Source organism: Oncorhynchus nerka, linkage group LG13 (genome assembly GCF_034236695.1).
Source record: "Oncorhynchus nerka isolate Pitt River linkage group LG13, Oner_Uvic_2.0, whole genome shotgun sequence".
Classification (NCBI taxonomy): Eukaryota; Metazoa; Chordata; class Actinopteri; order Salmoniformes; family Salmonidae; genus Oncorhynchus; species Oncorhynchus nerka.
The window spans coordinates 797,109-815,664 of record NC_088408.1 but is presented as its reverse complement, the minus strand read 5'-3'; the positions used below and the strand labels follow the sequence as shown (position 1 = coordinate 815,664).

At 48.6% G+C, this 18,556-nt stretch overlaps 1 protein-coding gene across 5 annotated transcripts in view; it reads right to left on the bottom strand.

Annotated features, from left to right (window-relative positions):
• LOC115124831 (high mobility group nucleosome-binding domain-containing protein 3-like) overlaps nt 1-15,590 on the bottom strand; it is a 34,782-nt gene extending 19,192 nt beyond the window's left edge. For 2 of the 5 annotated variants that reach the window (XM_065026113.1, XM_029654312.2), the window contains exons 1-2: nt 15,454-15,588; nt 4,617-4,712 (exon numbers count right to left, since the gene is read on the bottom strand). In XM_065026113.1, the coding sequence (XP_064882185.1) occupies nt 4,617-4,712; nt 15,454-15,468 (111 nt within the window). In that variant the 5' untranslated portion in view covers nt 15,469-15,588. Of the gene's footprint in view, nt 1-4,616; nt 4,713-15,453 lie in introns of all 5 variants that reach the window. The other 3 variants (XM_065026114.1, XM_029654313.2, XM_065026115.1) reach the window with 2 other exon arrangements.
• Between the last annotated feature and the right edge of the window lie 2,966 nt (nt 15,591-18,556).

Here is an 18,556-nt window from a genome sequence, read left to right as displayed (position 1 = left end):
TACTAGGGGTAGTGTGGAGGGTAGTGTACTAGGGGTAGTGTGGAGGGTAGTGTACTAGGGGTAGTGTGGAGGGTAGTGTACTAGGGGTAGTGTGGAGGGGTAGTGTACTAGGGGTAGTGTGGAGGGTAGTGTACTAGGGGTAGTGTGGAGGGGTAGTGTACTAGGGGTAGTGTGGAGGGGTAGTGTACTAGGGGTAGTGTGGAGGGGTAGTGTACTAGGGGTAGTGTGGAGGGGTAGTGTACTAGGGGTAGTGTACTAGGGGTAGTGTGGAGGGTAGTGTGGCGGGGTAGTGTACTAGGGGTAGTGTACTAGGGGTAGTGTACTAGGGGTAGTGTACTAGGGGTAGTGTACTAGGGGTAGTGTGGAGGGTAGTGTGGAGGGTAGTGTACTAGGGGTAGTGTACTAGGGGTAGTGTGGAGGGTAGTGTACTAGGGGTAGTGTACTAGGGGTAGTGTACTAGGGGTAGTGTGGAGGGTAGTGTACTAGGGGTAGTGTGGAGGGGTAGTGTACTAGGGGTAGTGTGGAGGGGTAGTGTGGAGGGTAGTGTACTAGGGGTAGTGTACTAGGGGTAGTGTACTAGGGGTAGTGTGGAGGGTAGTGTACTAGGGGTAGTGTGGAGGGGTAGTGTACTAGGGGTAGTGTACTAGGGGTAGTGTACTAGGGGTAGTGTGGAGGGGTAGTGTACTAGGGGTAGTGTACTAGGGGTAGTGTGGAGGGGTAGTGTACTAGGGGTAGTGTACTAGGGGTAGTGTGGAGGGGTAGTGTACTAGGGGTAGTGTACTAGGGGTAGTGTGGAGGGGTAGTGTACTAGGGGTAGTGTGGAGGGTAGTGTGGAGGGTAGTGTACTAGGGGTAGTGTGGAGGGGTAGTGTGGAGGGGTAGTGTACTATGGGTAGTGTGGATAGTGTACTAGGGGTAGTGTGGAGGGTAGTGTACTAGGGGTAGTGTGGAGGGGTAGTGTACTAGGGGTAGTGTACTAGGGGTAGTGTGGAGGGGTAGTGTACTAGGGGTAGTGTGGAGGGGTAGTGTACTAGGGGTAGTGTGGAGGGGTAGTGTACTAGGGGTAGTGTGGAGGGGTAGTGTACTAGGGGTAGTGTGGAGGGTAGTGTACTAGGGGTAGTGTGGAGGGGTAGTGTACTAGGGGTAGTGTACTAGGGGTAGTGTGGAGGGTAGTGTACTAGGGGTAGTGTACTAGGGGTAGTGTACTAGGGGTAGTGTGGAGGGTAGTGTACTAGGGGTAGTGTGGAGGGTAGTGTACTAGGGGTAGTGTACTAGGGGTAGTGTGGAGGGTAGTGTACTAGGGGTAGTGTACTAGGGGTAGTGTACTAGGGGTAGTGTGGAGGGTAGTGTACTAGGGGTAGTGTGGAGGGTAGTGTACTAGGGGTAGTGTGGAGGGGTAGTGTACTAGGGGTAGTGTGGAGGGTAGTGTACTAGGGGTAGTGTACTAGGGGTAGTGTGGAGGGGTAGTGTACTAGGGGTAGTGTGGAGGGGTAGTGTACTAGGGGTAGTGTACTAGGGGTAGTGTACTAGGGGTAGTGTGGAGGGGTAGTGTACTAGGGGTAGTGTGGAGGGGTAGTGTGGAGGGGTAGTGTGGAGGGGTAGTGTACTAGGGGTAGTGTGGAGGGGTAGGGTACTAGGGGTAGTGTGGAGGGGTAGTGTACTAGGGGTAGTGTGGAGGGGTAGTGTACTAGGGGTAGTGTGGAGGGTAGTGTACTAGGGGTAGTGTACTAGGGGTAGTGTGGAGGGGGTAGTGTACTAGGGGTAGTGTACTAGGGGTAGTGTGGAGGGTAGTGTACTAGGGGTAGTGTACTAGGGGTAGTGTACTAGGGGTAGTGTGGAGGGGTAGTGTACTAGGGGTAGTGTGGAGGGGTAGTGTACTAGGGGTAGTGTGGAGGGGTAGTGTACTAGGGGTAGTGTACTAGGGGTAGTGTACTAGGGGTAGTGTGGAGGGGTAGTGTACTAGGGGTAGTGTACTAGGGGTAGTGTACTAGGGGTAGTGTGGAGGGGTAGTGTACTAGGGGTAGTGTGGAGGGTAGGGTACTAGGGGTAGTGTGGAGGGGTAGTGTACTAGGGGTAGTGTGGAGGGGTAGGGTACTAGGGGTAGTGTGGAGGGGTAGTGTACTAGGGGTAGTGTGGAGGGGTAGTGTACTAGGGGTAGTGTGGAGGGTAGTGTACTAGGGGTAGTGTACTAGGGGTACTGTGGAGGGTAGTGTACTAGGGGTAGTGTGGAGGGGTAGTGTACTAGGGGTAGTGTGGAGGGGTAGTGTGGAGGGGTAGTGTACTAGGGGTAGTGTGGAGGGGTAGTGTACTAGGGGTAGTGTGGAGGGTAGTGTACTAGGGGTAGTGTACTAGGGTAGTGTGGAGGGTAGTGTACTAGGGGTAGTGTACTAGGGGTAGTGTACTAGGGGTAGTGTGGAGGGTAGTGTACTAGGGGTAGTGTACTAGGGGTAGTGTACTAGGGGTAGTGTACTAGGGGTAGTGTGGAGGGTAGTGTACTAGGGGTAGTGTACTAGGGGTAGTGTACTAGGGGTAGTGTGGAGGGGTAGTGTACTAGGGGTAGTGTACTAGGGGTAGTGTGGAGGGTAGTGTACTAGGGGTAGTGTACTAGGGGTAGTGTGGAGGGGTAGTGTACTAGGGGTAGTGTGGAGGGTAGGGTACTAGGGGTAGTGTGGAGGGTAGTGTACTAGGGGTAGTGTGGAGGGTAGGGTACTAGGGGTAGTGTGGAGGGGTAGTGTACTAGGGGTAGTGTGGAGGGGTAGTGTACTAGGGGTAGTGTGGAGGGTAGTGTACTAGGGGTAGTGTACTAGGGGTAGTGTGGAGGGGTAGTGTACTAGGGGTAGTGTGGAGGGGTAGTGTACTAGGGGTAGTGTGGAGGGGTAGTGTGGAGGGGTAGTGTACTAGGGGTAGTGTGGAGGGTAGTGTACTAGGGGTAGTGTGGAGGGGTAGTGTACTAGGGGTAGTGTACTAGGGGTAGTGTGGAGGGGTAGTGTACTAGGGGTAGTGTACTAGGGGTAGTGTACTAGGGGTAGTGTGGAGGGGTAGTGTACTAGGGGTAGTGTACTAGGGGTAGTGTACTAGGGGTAGTGTGGAGGGTAGTGTACTAGGGGTAGTGTACTAGGGGGTAGTGTACTAGGGGTAGTGTACTAGGGGTAGTGTACTAGGGGTAGTGTGGAGGGTAGTGTACTAGGGGTAGTGTACTAGGGGTAGTGTGGAGGGTAGTGTACTAGGGGTAGTGTGGAAGGGTAGTGTACTAGGGGTAGTGTGGAGGGGTAGTGTACTAGGGGTAGTGTGGAGGGGTAGTGTACTAGGGTAGTGTGGAGGGGTAGTGTACTAGGGGTAGTGTGGAGGGGTAGTGTACTAGGGGTAGTGTGGAGGGGTAGTGTACTAGGGGTAGTGTACTAGGGGTAGTGTACTAGGGGTAGTGTGGAGGGGTAGTGTACTAGGGGTAGTGTGGAGGGGTAGTGTACTAGGGGTAGTGTACTAGGGGTAGTGTGGAGGGGTAGTGTAGAGGGATAGTGTACTAGGGGTAGTGTACTAGGGGTAGTGTGGAGGGGTAGTGTACTAGGGGTAGTGTGGAGGGGTAGTGTACTAGGGGTAGTGTACTAGGGGTAGTGTACTAGGGGTAGTGTGGAGGGTAGTGTACTAGGGGTAGTGTACTAGGGGTAGTGTACTAGGGGTAGTGTGGAGGGTAGTGTACTAGGGGTAGTGTACTAGGGGTAGTGTGGAGGGGTAGTGTACTAGGGGTAGTGTGGAGGGGTAGTGTACTAGGAGTAGTGTACTAGGGGTAGTGTGGAGGGGTAGTGTACTAGGGGTAGTGTACTAGGGGTAGTGTACTAGGGGTAGTGTGGAGGGGTAGTGTACTAGGGTAGTGTACTAGGGGTAGTGTACTAGGGTAGTGTACTAGGGGTAGTGTACTAGGGGTAGTGTGGAGGGTAGTGTACTAGGGGTAGTGTGGAGGGGTAGTGTACTAGGGGTAGTGTACTAGGGGTAGTGTACTAGGGTAGTGTACTAGGGGTAGTGTACTAGGGGTAGTGTGGAGGGTAGTGTACTAGGGGTAGTGTACTAGGGGTAGTGTACTAGGGGTAGTGTGGAGGGGTAGTGTACTAGGGGTAGTGTACTAGGGGTAGTGTACTAGGGGTAGTGTACTAGGGGTAGTGTACTAGGGTAGGGTACTAGGGGTAGTGTACTAGGGGTAGTGTGTGGAGGGGTAGTGGAGGGGTAGTGTACTAGGGGTAGTGTACTAGTACTAGGGGTAGTGTGGAGGGTAGTGTACTAGGGGTAGTGTACTAGGGGTAGTGTACTAGGGGTAGTGTACTAGGGGTAGTGTACTAGGGGTAGGGTACTAGGGGTAGTGTACTAGGGGTAGTGTACTAGGGGTAGTGTACTAGGGGTAGTGTGGAGGGGTAGTGTGGAGGGGTAGTGTACTAGGGGTAGTGTGGAGGGGTAGTATAAAGATCCTATTCATGTATCAGGGTGTATAAGCGTTTGCTGTATGTGTTTGTGTGGTGAATCCGATACATACATAATGAGCGTGTTTGCGGTTGTGTAAAACACACACACTGTACACTGCACACACACACACACTGCACACTGCACACACACACACAAAGCTCCTACCTCTTGCTTAGCGACCTCCTGCTTAGCGACCTCCTGCTTAGCGACCTCCTGCTTAGTGACTTTAGAGGCGTCCTTGGCACCAGCCCCTTCGGCAGACTAGAAGAAACAGAGAGAGGACTGAATACACAAGACACCCGGTATCCACGGCTAATGAACGGCCGAGATGTCTGTTACGTTGTACGGTAAGCCAGTGGTCACCAACCAATCAAGATCACAGTCAAAAAGCAAACAGATCTATTGCTCAGATTTTATTTTAAAACATGAAGCTAATATACACAGTTGTGTAGAAATTGTGTTTGTGCAGTCGACCTAATGCATTATTACCTCATATGGGCTATATAACTGGTCTGCCAATATCATTATTCTCAGAACATATTATATATTCAACACTCAAGTTTTGATAACAAAATAGATCAGTTGGTGTAGCACTTGCGAGGCACAGCTGAGCATAAAATCGAGCAAATCATTTTATTTTTTATTTTCCTGGACTGATGGTACGGGACACCTGCATGTGATGTCATGGTGCTTTCAAGAAAACTGGGAACTGAACGAGGGAAAATCATGACGTCAGAGTTTCCGAGGTAGATGACCGTTCAAAACAATTTTTTTCGTTTAGTTCCCAGTTCTTGAACGCACTGAAGTCGGAGATTTCCGAGTTTCCAGTTGCTTTGAACACGGCATTAGTCTCAGCGGATGGAGGGAGGGAGGGAGGGATGGAGGGAGGGATGGAGGGAGGGAGGGAGGGAGGGAGGGAGGGAGGGAGGGCTGTCCCTTGTTCTCTCCTATCTTTCCTCCAGTGATAGGTTTAGGATACTACATAATACTTCCATCCCTATACCCATCACGAGGTTGTAACAGTGATAGGTTTAGGATACTACATAATACTTCCATCCCTATACCCATCACGAGGTTGTAACAGTGACAGGTTTAGGCTACTACATAATACTTCCATCCCTATATCCATCACGAGGTTGCTCCAGCCTGGCCTATGAATGGACGTTCACGGAGTAGGTGCACAGGTCGAGAGGATTGAGTAATCAAGGTGACAGACAGTGAAACATTAAACAAGGCCTTGCACACTCTGGCCTGCATCTAGCTGATCTGTCATCATTAGTCCAACAGTTGCACATGAGAGTTTCTACTGGACAAATTCAGATGTGTTTATCCTCGTTTCATTTAGTTTGCTTCCGTTTAAGAAACATTTTTTCAACAGAATCGGCGCTATGAATACACTCCTGATCACACGCAAACACAGTTCACTGTCATAGCAGCCACATACAAACAGCACGATCACTGTCATAGCAGCCACATACAAACAGCATGATCACTGTCATAGCAGACACATACTAACAGCCTGTTGTGTATATATAATTCCTTCTCGCATCTATCTACTGTTCTCATCCTCTCACCTTTTCCCTTCGCTTGTGGACTTCAGTGCACAACACGTCAGCTGTCTGTGACCGGGGAAAAAAAACTTCCAAACCTTCATATCATGACTGCTAATCGCACACAGCCACATTGTTGTCATGTCATAGTCAACAAAGAACTAACGCGTTATTAAACCCGCCATAGCCAGCTAGCTAACATAGCATCCCTCTCTGTTGGATAGCCATAGCCAGCTAGCTAACATAGCATCCCTCTCTGTTGGATAGCCATAGCCAGCTAGCTAACATAGCATCCGTCTCTGTTGGATAGCCATAGCCAGCTAGCTAACATAGCATCCGTCTCTGTTGGATAGCCATAGCCAGCTAGCTAACATAGCATCCCTCTCTGTTGGATAGCCATAGCCAGCTAGCTAACATAGCATCCGTCTCTGTTGGATAGCCATAGCCAGCTAGCTAACATAGCATCCTCTCTGTTGGATAGCCATAGCCAGCTAGCTAACATAGCATCCGTCTCTGTTGGATAGCCATAGCCAGCTAGCTAACATAGCATCCCTCTCTGTTGGATAGCCATAGCCAGCTAGCTAACATAGCATCCGTCTCTGTTGGATAGCCATAGCCAGCTAGCTAACATAGCATCCGTCTCTGTTGGATAGCCATAGCCAGCTAGCTAACATAGCATCCGTCTCTGTTGGATAGCCATAGCCAGCTAGCTAACATAGCATCCATCTCTGAGCTGGTTTTTTTAAATTTAAATTTAACCTTTATTTTCAATGACGGCCTACCAGGGAACAGTGGTTTAACTGCCTTGTTCACGGGAAGCACAACAGATTTTTTACCTTGTCAGCTCAGGGATTCAATCCAGCAACCTTTCGGATACTGGCCCAACGCTCTAGCCTGCCGCGTAGGTTAAACTAGCTAGCTGCATTTGACACCAGCTGAGTAAGTGAAAGTGAAAGTAAAAATATATATTCTATGATAGCTCTCACTCTCTCTGCTTCTCCTTCATTTTGGAAGAAGTGAAGTTGTTAAACTGTTTAACTACACTTGTCCTTCCTCTCTCTGAGTCAACTACTCACCACAATTTATGCACTGCCGTGCTAGTTACCTGTACCTTACGCTTCCAGTACTCGATCCATTCTCTGATCCTTTGAGTGGATACCATGTCACTTAACGATGCAAGAGCTCTGAGGACGTTCTCCGGACGTTGTCATAATTACTGTGTAAGTCTATGGAAAGGGGGTGAAAACCATTCGCCTCCTAGGTTTTGTATTGAAGTCAATGTACCCAGAGGAGGACGGAAGCTAGCTGTCCTCCGGCTACACCATGGTGCTACCCTACAGAGTGCTGTTGAGGCTACTGTAGATCTTCAATGTACCCAGAGGAGGATGGAAGCTAGCTGTCCTCCGGCTACACCATGGTGCTACCCTACAGAGTGCTGTTGAGGCTACTGTAGATCTTCATGGTAAAACAGTGTTTTAATCAATTATTTGGTGACGTGAATATATTTATTAAAGTTTTATCTAAAAAGGAAAACTTTTATAATGTTTCACTATTTACATTTTTCTGAAATTTACTGAGTTCCTCCCCTTCCTCCTCTTCCTCCCCTTCCTCCTCTTCCTCCCCTTCCTCCCCTTCCTCCTCTTCCTCCCCTTCCTCCTCTGACGAGCCTCCCCTGGTGTTTGTATCCCAGATCGATCAAGGAGACCAAACATCCTTTTGATCATAAAATACTAATGAATATTAACAAAGTCTCTCAGAAACACAACCTCACTACGACATTAGAGAGAGTTTAGAGTTTCCCCGACACAGATTACTGTAAACCTTGTCCTGGACGAGGAGAATCTCAGGAGCATATTTCTTAGTCCAGGACTTTAATCTGTGGACCTGGAGAATCAGGAAGTTTCATGACTAATAGTAATTATGACTGGAGAGGAGATGAGTGGACTAGAGATCATGACTATCAGCAGATACTATCTCTCAGCCTCGGGTACAGTGCTACTGGAGGTCTCTTCACAGTCCCCGAGTCCAGAACAGACTATGGGAGGCACACATTGCTACACAGAGCCATGACTACATGGAACTCTATTCCACATCAAGTAACTGATGCAAGGCAGGTAGATGCAAGACGGGTAGGCAGGTAGACGAGTAGGCAGGTAGACAGGCTCACAGGTAGACAGATCGGCGGGTAGACAGGCTCACAGGTAGACAGGTAGGCAGGTTGACAGGCTCACAGGTAGACAGGTAGGCAGGTTGACAGGCTCACAGGTAGGCAGGTTGACAGGCTCACAGGTAGACAGGTAGGCAGGTTGACAGGCTCACAGGTAGGCGGGTAGACAGGTTGACAGGCTCACAGGTAGGCAGATCGGCGGGTAGACAGGTAGGCAGGTTGACAGGCTCACAGATCGGCGGGTAGACAGGTAGGCAGGTTGACAGGCTCACAGATCGGCGGTTAGACAGGTAGGCAGGTTGACAGGCTCACAGGTAGGCGGGTAGACAGGTAGACAGGTAGGCAGGTTGACAGGCTCACAGGTAGGCAGGTAGACAGGTTGACAGGCTCACAGGTAGGCAGGTAGACAGGTAGACAGGTAGGCAGGTTGACAGGCTCACAGGTAGGCGGGTAGACAGGTTGACAGGCTCACAGGTAGGCAGGTTCACAGGTAGGCAGGTAGACAGGTAGACGGGCTCAAAGGTAGGCAGATAGACAGGTAGGCAGGTAGACAGGTAGGCAGGTTGACAAGCTCACAGGTAGGCGGATAGGCAGGTAGACAGGTAGGCGGGTAGACAGGGAGACAGGTAGGCGGGTAGACAGGTAGACGGGCTCAAAGGTAGGCAGATAGGCAGGTAGACAGGTAGGCAGGTTGACAAGCTCACAGGTAGGCGGGTATGCAGGTAGACAGGTAGGCGGGTAGACAGGTAGACAGGTAGGCGGATGGACAGGTAGACAGGCTCACAGGTAGGCAGGTGGACAGGCTAGCTAAACACCTATGTATCTAGGGTCTTCCTCTAAAAAAAGGCTATGCAAACACCCTGATGGTTTAGCCAGAGGACAATGCATCATTTACATAGCAGCAACCTCTTTCACTATGTCCCCCCTCCCGCTCTCTCTGCCTCACTCTCTATCCCCCCTCCCCTCTCTCTGCCTCACTCTCTGTCCCCCCTCCCCTCTCTCTGCCTCACTCTCTGTCCCCCTCCCCTCTCTCTGCCTCACTCTCTGTCCCCCTCTCTCCATGCCCCCTATCTCTCTCTGCCTCACTCTCTGTCCCCCTCCCCTCTCTCTGCCTCACTCTCTATCCCCCTCCCGCTCTCTCTGCCTCACTCTCTATCCCCCTCCCCTCTCTCTGCCTCACTCTCTGTCCCCCTCCCCTCTCTCTGCCTCACTCTCTGTCCCCCTCCCCTCTCTCTGCCTCACTCTCTGTCCCCCTCTCTCCATGCCCCCTATCTCTCTCTGCCTCACTCTCTGTCCCCCTCCCCTCTCTCTGCCTCACTCTCTATCCCCCTCCGCTCTCTCTGCCTCACTCTCTATCCCCCTCCCCTCTCTCTGCCTCACTCTCTGTCCCCCTCCCCTCTCTCTGCCTCACTCTCTGTCCCCCTCCCCTCTCTCTGCCTCACTCTCTGTCCCCCTCCCCTCTCTCTGCCTCACTCTCTGTCCCCCTCTCTCCATGCCCCCTATCTCTCTCTGCCTCACTCTCTATCCCCCTCCCCTCTCTCTGCCTCACTCTCTGTCCCCCTCCCCTCTCTCTGCCTCACTCTCTGTCCCCCTCCCCTCTCTCTGCCTCACTCTGTCCCCCCTCCCCTCTCTCTGCCTCACTCTCTGTCCCCCTCTCTCCATGCCCCCTATCTCTCTCTGCCTCACTCTCTATCCCCCTCCCCTCTCTCTGCCTCACTCTCTGTCCCCCTCCCCTCTCTCTGCCTCACTCTCTGTCCCCCTCCCCTCTCTCTGCCTCACTCTCTGTCCCCCTCCCCTCTCTCTGCCTCACTCTCTGTCCCCCTCTCTCCATGCCCCCTATCTCTCTCTGCCTCACTCTCTATCCCCCTCCCCTCTCTCTGCCTCACTCTCTGTCCCCCTCCCCTCTCTCTGCCTCACTCTCTGTCCCCCTCCCCTCTCTCTGCCTCACTCTCTGTCCCCCCTCCCCTCTCTCTGCCTCACTCTCTGTCCCCCCTCTCTCCATGCCCCCTATTTACATTTACATTTAAGTCATTTAGCAGACGCTCTTATCCAGAGCGACTTACAAATTGGTGCTTTCACCTTATGACATCCAGTGGAACAGCCACTTTACAATAGTGCATCTAGGTATTTTAAGGGGGTGAGAAGGATTACTTTATCCTATCCTAGGTATTCCTTAAAGAGGTGGGGTTTTAGGTGTCTCCGGAAGGTGGTGATTGACTCCGCTGTCCTGGCGTCGTGAGGGAGTTTGTTCCACCATTGGGGGGCCAGAGCAGCGAACAGTTTTGACTGGGCTGAGCGGGAACTGTACTTCCTATCTCTCTGCCTCACTCTCCATGCCCCCCCCTCACTCTCTCTCTCTGACTCACTGTCCCTGCCCACCCCCCTCACTCTCTCTCTGCCTCACTCTCCATGCCCCCCCCTCACTCTCTCTCTGCCTCACTCTCCATGCCCCCTCACTCTCTCTCTGCCTCACTCTCCATGCCCCACCCCCTCACTCTCTGCCTCACTCTCATGCCCCTCCCTCCCTCACTCTCTTTCTCTGCCTCACTCTCCATGCCCCACCCCCTCACTCTCCATGCCCCCCCTCACTCTGTCCCTCTCCATGCCCCCCTCACTCTGTCTCTCTCCATGCCCCCCTCACTCTGTCTCTCTCCATGCCCCCCCTCACTCTGTCTCTCTCCATGCCCCCCTCACTCTGTCTCTCTCCATGCCCCCCCCTCACTCTGTCTCTCTCCATGCCCCCCCCCCTCACTCTGTCTCTCTCCATGCCCCCCCTCACTCTGTCTCTCTCCATGCCCCCCCCCTCACTCTGTCTCTCTCCATGCCCCCCCCTCACTCTGTCTCTCTCCATGCCCCCCCTCACTCTGTCTCTCTCCATGCCCCCCCCCCTCACTCTGTCTCTCTCCATGCCCCCCTCACTCTGTCTCTCTCCATGCCCCCTCACTCCCTCTCTCTTCATACGTCCCCTCCCTCACTCTGTCTCTCTCCATGCCCCCCCTCACTCTGTCTCTCTCCATGCCCCCCTCACTCTGTCTCTCTCCATGCCCCCCCCTCACTCTGTCTCTCTCCATGCCCCCTCACTCCCTCTCTCTTCATACGTCCCCTCCCTCACTCTGTCTCTCTCCATGCCCCCCCCTCACTCTGTCTCTCTCCATGCCCCCTCACTCCCTCTCTCTTCATACGTCCCCTCCCTCACTCTGTCTCTCTCCATGCCCCCCTCACTCTGTCTCTCTCCATGCCCCCTCACTCCCTCTCTCTTCATACGTCCCCTCCCTCACTCTGTCTCTCTCCATGCCCCCCCTCACTCTGTCTCTCTCCATGCCCCCCCTCACTCTGTCTCTCTCCATGCCCCCCTCACTCTGTCTCTCTCCATGCCCCCCTCACTCCCTCTCTCTTCATACGTCCCCTCCCTCACTCTGTCTCTCTCCATGCCCCCCCTCACTCTGTCTCTCTCCATGCCCCCTCACTCCCTCTCTCTTCATACGTCCCCTCCCTCACTCTGTCTCTCTCCATGCCCCCCTCACTCCCTCTCTCTTCATACGTCCCCTCCCTCTCAATTCAATTTCAATATACATTTACATTATATGTTTACATTGCCAAAGCAAGCAAGTAAAGTAGATAATAAACAATAGTGAAATGAACAATATAAAATTAACAGTAAACATTACACTCACAAAAGTTCCAAAAGAATAAAAGACATTACAAATGTCATATTATATGCAAATAGTTAAAGTACAAAAGGGAAAATAAATAAACCTAAATATGGGTTGTATTTACAGAGGTGCTTGTTCTTCACTGGTTGCCCTTTTCTCGTGGCATCAGGTCACACATCTTGCTGCTGTGATGGCACACTGTGGAATTTCACCCAGTAGATATGGGAGTTTATCAAAATGTCAAATTCTTTGTGGGTCTGTGTAATCTGAGGGAAATATGTGTCTCTAATATGGTCCTACATTTGGCAGGAGGTTAGGAAGTGCAGCTCAGTTTCCACCTCATTTTGTGGGCAGTGTGCACATAGCGTGTCTTCTCTTGAGAGCCAGGTCTGCCTACGATGACCTTTCTCAATAGCAAGGCTATGCTCACTGAGTCTGTACATAGTCAAAGCTTTCCTTAAGTTTGGGTCAGTCACAGTGGTCAGGTATTCTGCCACTCTCTGTTTAGGGTCAGTCACAGTGGTCAGGTATTCTGCCACTCTCTGTTTAGGGTCAGTCACAGTGGTCAGGTATTCTGCCACTATGTACTCTCTGTTTAGGGTCAGTCACAGTGGTCAGGTATTCTGCCGCTGTGTACTCTCTGTTTAGGGCCAAATAACATTCTAGTTTGCTCTGTTTTTTTGTTAATTCTTTCCAATGTGCCAAGTCATTATATCTTTGTTTTCTCATGATTTGGTTGGGTCTAATTGTGTTGCTGTCCTGGGGCTCTGTGGGGTGTGTTTGTGTTTGTGAACAGAGCCCCAGGACCAGCTTGCTTAGGGGACTCTTCTCCAGGTTCATCTCTCTGTAGGTGATGGCTTTGTTATGGAAGGTTTGGGAATCACTTCCTTTTAGGTGGTTGTCGAATTTAACATCTCTTTTCTGGGTTTTGATCATTAGCGGGTATCGGCCTAATTCTGCTCTGCATTATTTGGTGTTTTACGTTGTACACAGATGATATTTAGCAGAATTCACCATGCAGAAACTCAATTTGGTGTTTGTCCCATTTTGTGACCTCACAACCATGAAGGGCAATGGGTTCTATAACTGATTGAAGTATTTTTAGCCAGATACTAATTGGGATGTCAAATATTATCAAATCAAATCAAATGTATTTATAAAGCCCTTCTTACATCAGCTGATGCCACAAAGTGCTGTACAGAAACCCAGCATAAAACCCCAAACAGCAAGCAATGCAGGTGTAGAAGCACGGTGGCTAGGAAAAACTCCCTAGAAAGGCCAAAACCTAGGAAGAAACCTAGAGAGGAACCAGGCTATGAGGAAAAACTATGTGGCAATGCAGGTGTAGAAGCACGTTATGTTCCTTTTGATGGCATAGAAGGCCCTTCTTGCCTTGTCTCTCAGATCGTTCACAGCTTTGTGGAAGTCACCTGTGGCACTGATGTTTAGGCCGAGGTATGTATAGTTTTTTTGTGTGCTCTAGGGCAACGGCGTCTAGATTGAATTTGTATTCGTGGTCCTGGCAACTGGACCTTTTTTGAAACACTGTTATTTTTGTATTACTGAGATTGACTGTCAGGGCCCAGGTCTGACAGAATCTGTGCAGAAGATTTAGGTGCTGCTGTAGGCCCTCCTTGGTTGGTGACAGAAGCACCAGATCATCAGCAAACAGTATATATTTGACTTCAGATTCTAGCAGGGGGAGGCCGGGTGCTGCAGACTGTTCTAGTGCCCGCGCCAATTCGTTGATATATATGTTGAAGAGGGTGGGGCTTAAATTGCACCCCTGTCTCACCCCACAGCCCTGTGGGAAGAAGTGTGTGTTTTTTGGCAGTTTTAACCACACACTTGTTGTTTGTGAACATGGATGTTATAATGGTGTATGATTTTCCCCCAACACCACTTTCCATCAGTTTGTATAGCAGACCCTTCGTGCCAAATTGAGTCAAAAGCTTTTTTTTAAATCAACAAAGCATGGGAAGACTTTGCCTTTGTTTTGGTCTGTTTGTTTGTCAATTAGGGTGTCCAGGGTGAATGTGTGGCCTGTCGTAAGGTCATTTGCTAAAAAGCTACTTTGACATTTTCTCACTGAGGAAATGTACGAGTTTGGTGTTAATGATAATGCAGAGGATTTTCCCCAAGGTTTCTGTTGACGCTTCTCCCACAGTAGTTATTGGGGTCAAATTTGTCTCCACTTTTGTGGATTGAGGTGCTCAGTCATTGGTTCCAAATATGGGGGAAGATGCCAGAGCCAAGGATGATGTTAAAGAGTTTAAGTTTAGCCAATTGGAATTTGCAGTCTGTATATTATATAATTTCATTGAGAATAACATCAACATGTGTTTTTGCTGTTTGTTCTTTGTTATAGTTTCCAAAAGATTGGAGACGTGGTAGAGACCCGAAATAGCGGGTTGAGGAAGCAAAATAGTGATTGCTTTGCATCGCAGTTAGCCACTGAATCCTTCCAAACCACTCATTGTTGAATTTGTGATTTCCGACTTGCTGTGTAATGTCCAATGGCCGATGAGCACCGATACGTTTTATCTTTAATTTCTCTGAATATGACAAGGATTGAAAAGGATTTGCCAGGAGATTGTCAACGTGATGATGACTGCTTGTCTGGCTAGCATGTTAGCTAATATTTTTAAAGTATGCTGTTGACATTATCAGTCCGATCAAAGCTACGGCAGAAAACACATGATTTGTCGTAATTGTATCTGTGGCCAATGATATCGTGCCTTCTTGGACAGGCACTTCTAATGTAAATGTATGGCAGCACCCAAATGGGCTTGAAGTGCCTTTCTTTCCCTGTAGATTCTGCGGTGACAGCGTCCCCATGAGTGACGGAACAATGAGCCAATCACCACATAAGTAGAGAGAATGACCAACGCCTATGCTCGGTGCTCTGGCTGCCTGCCTCTCCACCACAGTCAGCACCGAGCCGGGCTGAAACGCCTGCATTTAACAGCCTTACCCAAGAGACCATGCATCTTTAGCAACTCAAGGATTACATTCTTTTTTTTACATTGTTTGCAAATTTATATTTTAAATGTTTTAGGTAAACAGGTAGGGAAACAAAATGACAGGTCGCCACAGTGAGAGAGAGAGAGAGAGAGAGGAAGAGGCTGTCCTTCTAGAGGGAAAAAACATCTGAAATCCTTCTTCCATCGACAGATTTAAATCCCTACCGGTAGACAGGTCTAACACGTTAAAATGCACTAAAGGCACAATAATCTCCAAGCAGTCACTACGGGGATAAAGCGGCCACTTCAAACCGGTGGTACGGCACGCATCCCTACCGGTCGGTATTCCGGAGCGCGAGCTGTGCACTGCGTGGTTACAGTCAGTCCGGTATGTGTGAACAGGGAGTACACACCGGCCATGAACAGCGAGAGAGAGAGAGCAGGCGCTTCGACAGAAAACACACCGAATAACATGGAGGAACGCTGCCATGTTCCGCGCATCCACTCTACACGCCCATCAGACCGAAAAGGTCCCAGTTGAACCGTTCTAACAGGCGGTGCTCGGGTTTGGAAACTTTCGCATCAGCTCACCTGCTAGGAGAGACGCGCTTATCCTGTCTCTCACAGATACACCGTTTTAATAAAACAAAAATAAACAGAGCGACTCACCTTCCTTTTAGGCATGATGTTACAGAGATACTATTGTTGTCAGAAAGGATCAAATAGTCCACCCTGCAGGTCCACAGCGCGAGTTTAGAAGTAACCTTCCACCAGATACCGGATCAATACTAAACACCTTCTATAATCACATGGTAATCATATGCAGACCTTATCTCTGCATCCCGCCCACCCATAGGCCAGAACCCGCAAAAACCAGCTCCTGTAGTGACAAGGGATTGGTCAAGCCCCCTGTATGCAAATATCACCGCTGCGCACATTGGTTGAAGCAGTAAGAATAGGGGATCCCATGGCTTGTCTGATTGGCTACACACTCTTTGTAAGCAAATCATGGCCGCTCGTGGGTGATGGCCAGATGTGTAGGTTGAAAGAAAGCGAGAAGAGTAGAGAAGGGAAGAGAAAAGTAGAGAGGCCAATAGAAAGATGATGGGGCTCTAAGTGGTTCTGGAAAGTCTAGGCGGGAAGTAGAGGTCTTCACGAGTCTGGCTGGACCCAATATACCTGAGGCCCGACCTGGGCACGATTTGCTTTCGGGTCTGAAATTGTAATTTGTCCCTCAGGTCCGGGTTGGGTTCTGTTTGATTGTCATCTGGTCTATCAAACTACAGACAGCTGATAGACCCGAGTGGACCTAAATGGACCCGACCATGGCTCTGCATAGACTATATAAGATATTTATTTTAAGCTAATAAGGTGAATTTATTGACTTATAGAAGTCCTAGTCAACATATAAGCACCTATTTGTTAACCAGAAGAGCAACTTGGCTGATCTCTATTTTTTTTGTCACTCGGGTCTAATCAGGGTCTGGACCCGACCTAATAGGGTACGGGTCGGGTCTAGGTTGAGTTGTCTTCGGGTCCATTCGGGTTCGGATCTGGTTTTTGTCAGGGTCCGGGTTTCCATTTTAAAAAGGAATTATTGGGTCCATTCGGGTCGGGTCTGACTGTCCTCGGGGCAGAGTCCAAGTTCTTACCTGCTGGCAGGGACCAGGCCAGAAGAATGAGACTATAGCAGTCTAAAGGGAAGTACAAACACTATCGATCATTATCAATCATTAACAATCAATAAGGGCTGAGTTATAAACACTATCAATCATTAACAAATCAATAAGGGCTGAGTTATAAACACACTATCAATCATTATCAATCAATAAGGGCTGTGTTATACACACTATCAATCATTAACAAATCAATAAGGGCTGTGTTATACACACTATCAATCATTAACAAATCAATAAGGGCTGTGTTATAAACACTATCGATCATTAACAATCAATAAAGGCTGAGTTATAAATACACTATCAATCATTAACAAATCAATAAGGGCTGAGTTATAAATACACTATCAATCATTAACAAATCAATAAGGGCTGAGTTATAAATACACTATCAATCATTAACAAATCAATAAGGGCTGTGTTATAAACACACTATCAATCATTATCAATCAATAAGACAAACATTGATAGAGTAGCTATATTCAACAATCCATATTGCCACGTCTTCCACAGTATGACCAAAAGTCAATAAAGTGGTGATATTTCACAAACACTGTATGTTATAAGTTTACATGAAACATGCCAAAGGCCAGAACTGAACAATATAAACATTCACCCAAAACTTACTTATGCCACTTAATCACCACAACTCTTTGAGTATCCCCAAATGTACATTTTGTCATGTTTTTCACTTGTATTTTAACTTGAATGTTTTATTGTCTATTTATCAATGCAATATCCATGTATTTATAGTATATATATATATATATGACTGCCAAGTTGAAACAGATTAATTGATACATCTATTGGATCCATAATAGCAGCATTAGCTTACTCAACACAATTTTACACACAACAACTTAGAAGTCCAGGGAAACTCTGGAATGAATGAATGAATCCACCACCACATCCCTGATGATATTTCCAGAGTAGCTATAGACTATAGGCACTAAGGCTACTATGACACGTGACAACAGAACTCAGCCCAGTTCACACAACCATTCTACTCTACTATGACGTCATAATGGTTGGATCTCACACAACGTTCTACAAAAGCATCACAATGGAGCTCACTTCACACAACATTCTACAGAAAGAACCCTCCGAACAACAATGGCTATTGGCCATCGCATCGCAACATTCTACAGTGACATCACAATGGGGAAAACCACAGCACAGCACAGCACACCACAATAGGCTACAATACACACACACACACACACACACAACAAACCCCCCGCATCTAGGCTAACTGCATGTGTGGACCAGAACCATACAATAGCGTTTCAGGAACTAGAATACTCAGGAGCAGCCAGGTAAGACTATGGGTAATGTTAGTAAATTCGCTCTGGCAGATGAGGTGGGTTGATCTCACAACCGCAGTCAAGCACTCAAGCTAACTGACTAAAGTTGGCTAGCTACTTCCAGATACAAATATGAGAATACCTCAACCTGACCATTTTACTCTCCCTAGCAGAGCTGGTTAGGCATATTTTTTTTTTAAATGTGATCTAGAGCGCTGGTGACTGTAATTGTGCTGCTGGCAGGAATTGAATTACGTTTTTTTTCTCCAAAATGTACTGACACAGGTCATATTCAACAGGTGTTGCACATTACAAAATGCCTCAATTATTCTGTGCTCTGGCACACTCAGACAAGAGTGCTCTGAAATGTGAGTTGATAGCCAGAGTTAATTTTGGAACGCACCCTATATAATTAACTAATAAGGCTCGAGGTGAAGTGGTATATGACCAATATACCACAGCTAAGGGCTGTTCTTATGCACTACGCAAAGCTCACTATGCACTACACCTCCTCGGGCCTTACTTTACACAATACAATATATCAGGGCCTAACTTTACACTATATAATATACAGTATATCAGGGCCTAACTTTACACTATATAATATACAGTATATCAGGGCCTAACTTTACATTATATAATGTACAGTATATCAGGGCCTAACTGTACACTGTATCATATATGATATATCAGGGCCTTACTTTACACTATATAATATACAGCATAAAGGCCTAACTTTACACAATATAAGGTACAGTATATCACGGCCTAACTGTACACTATATAATCAAC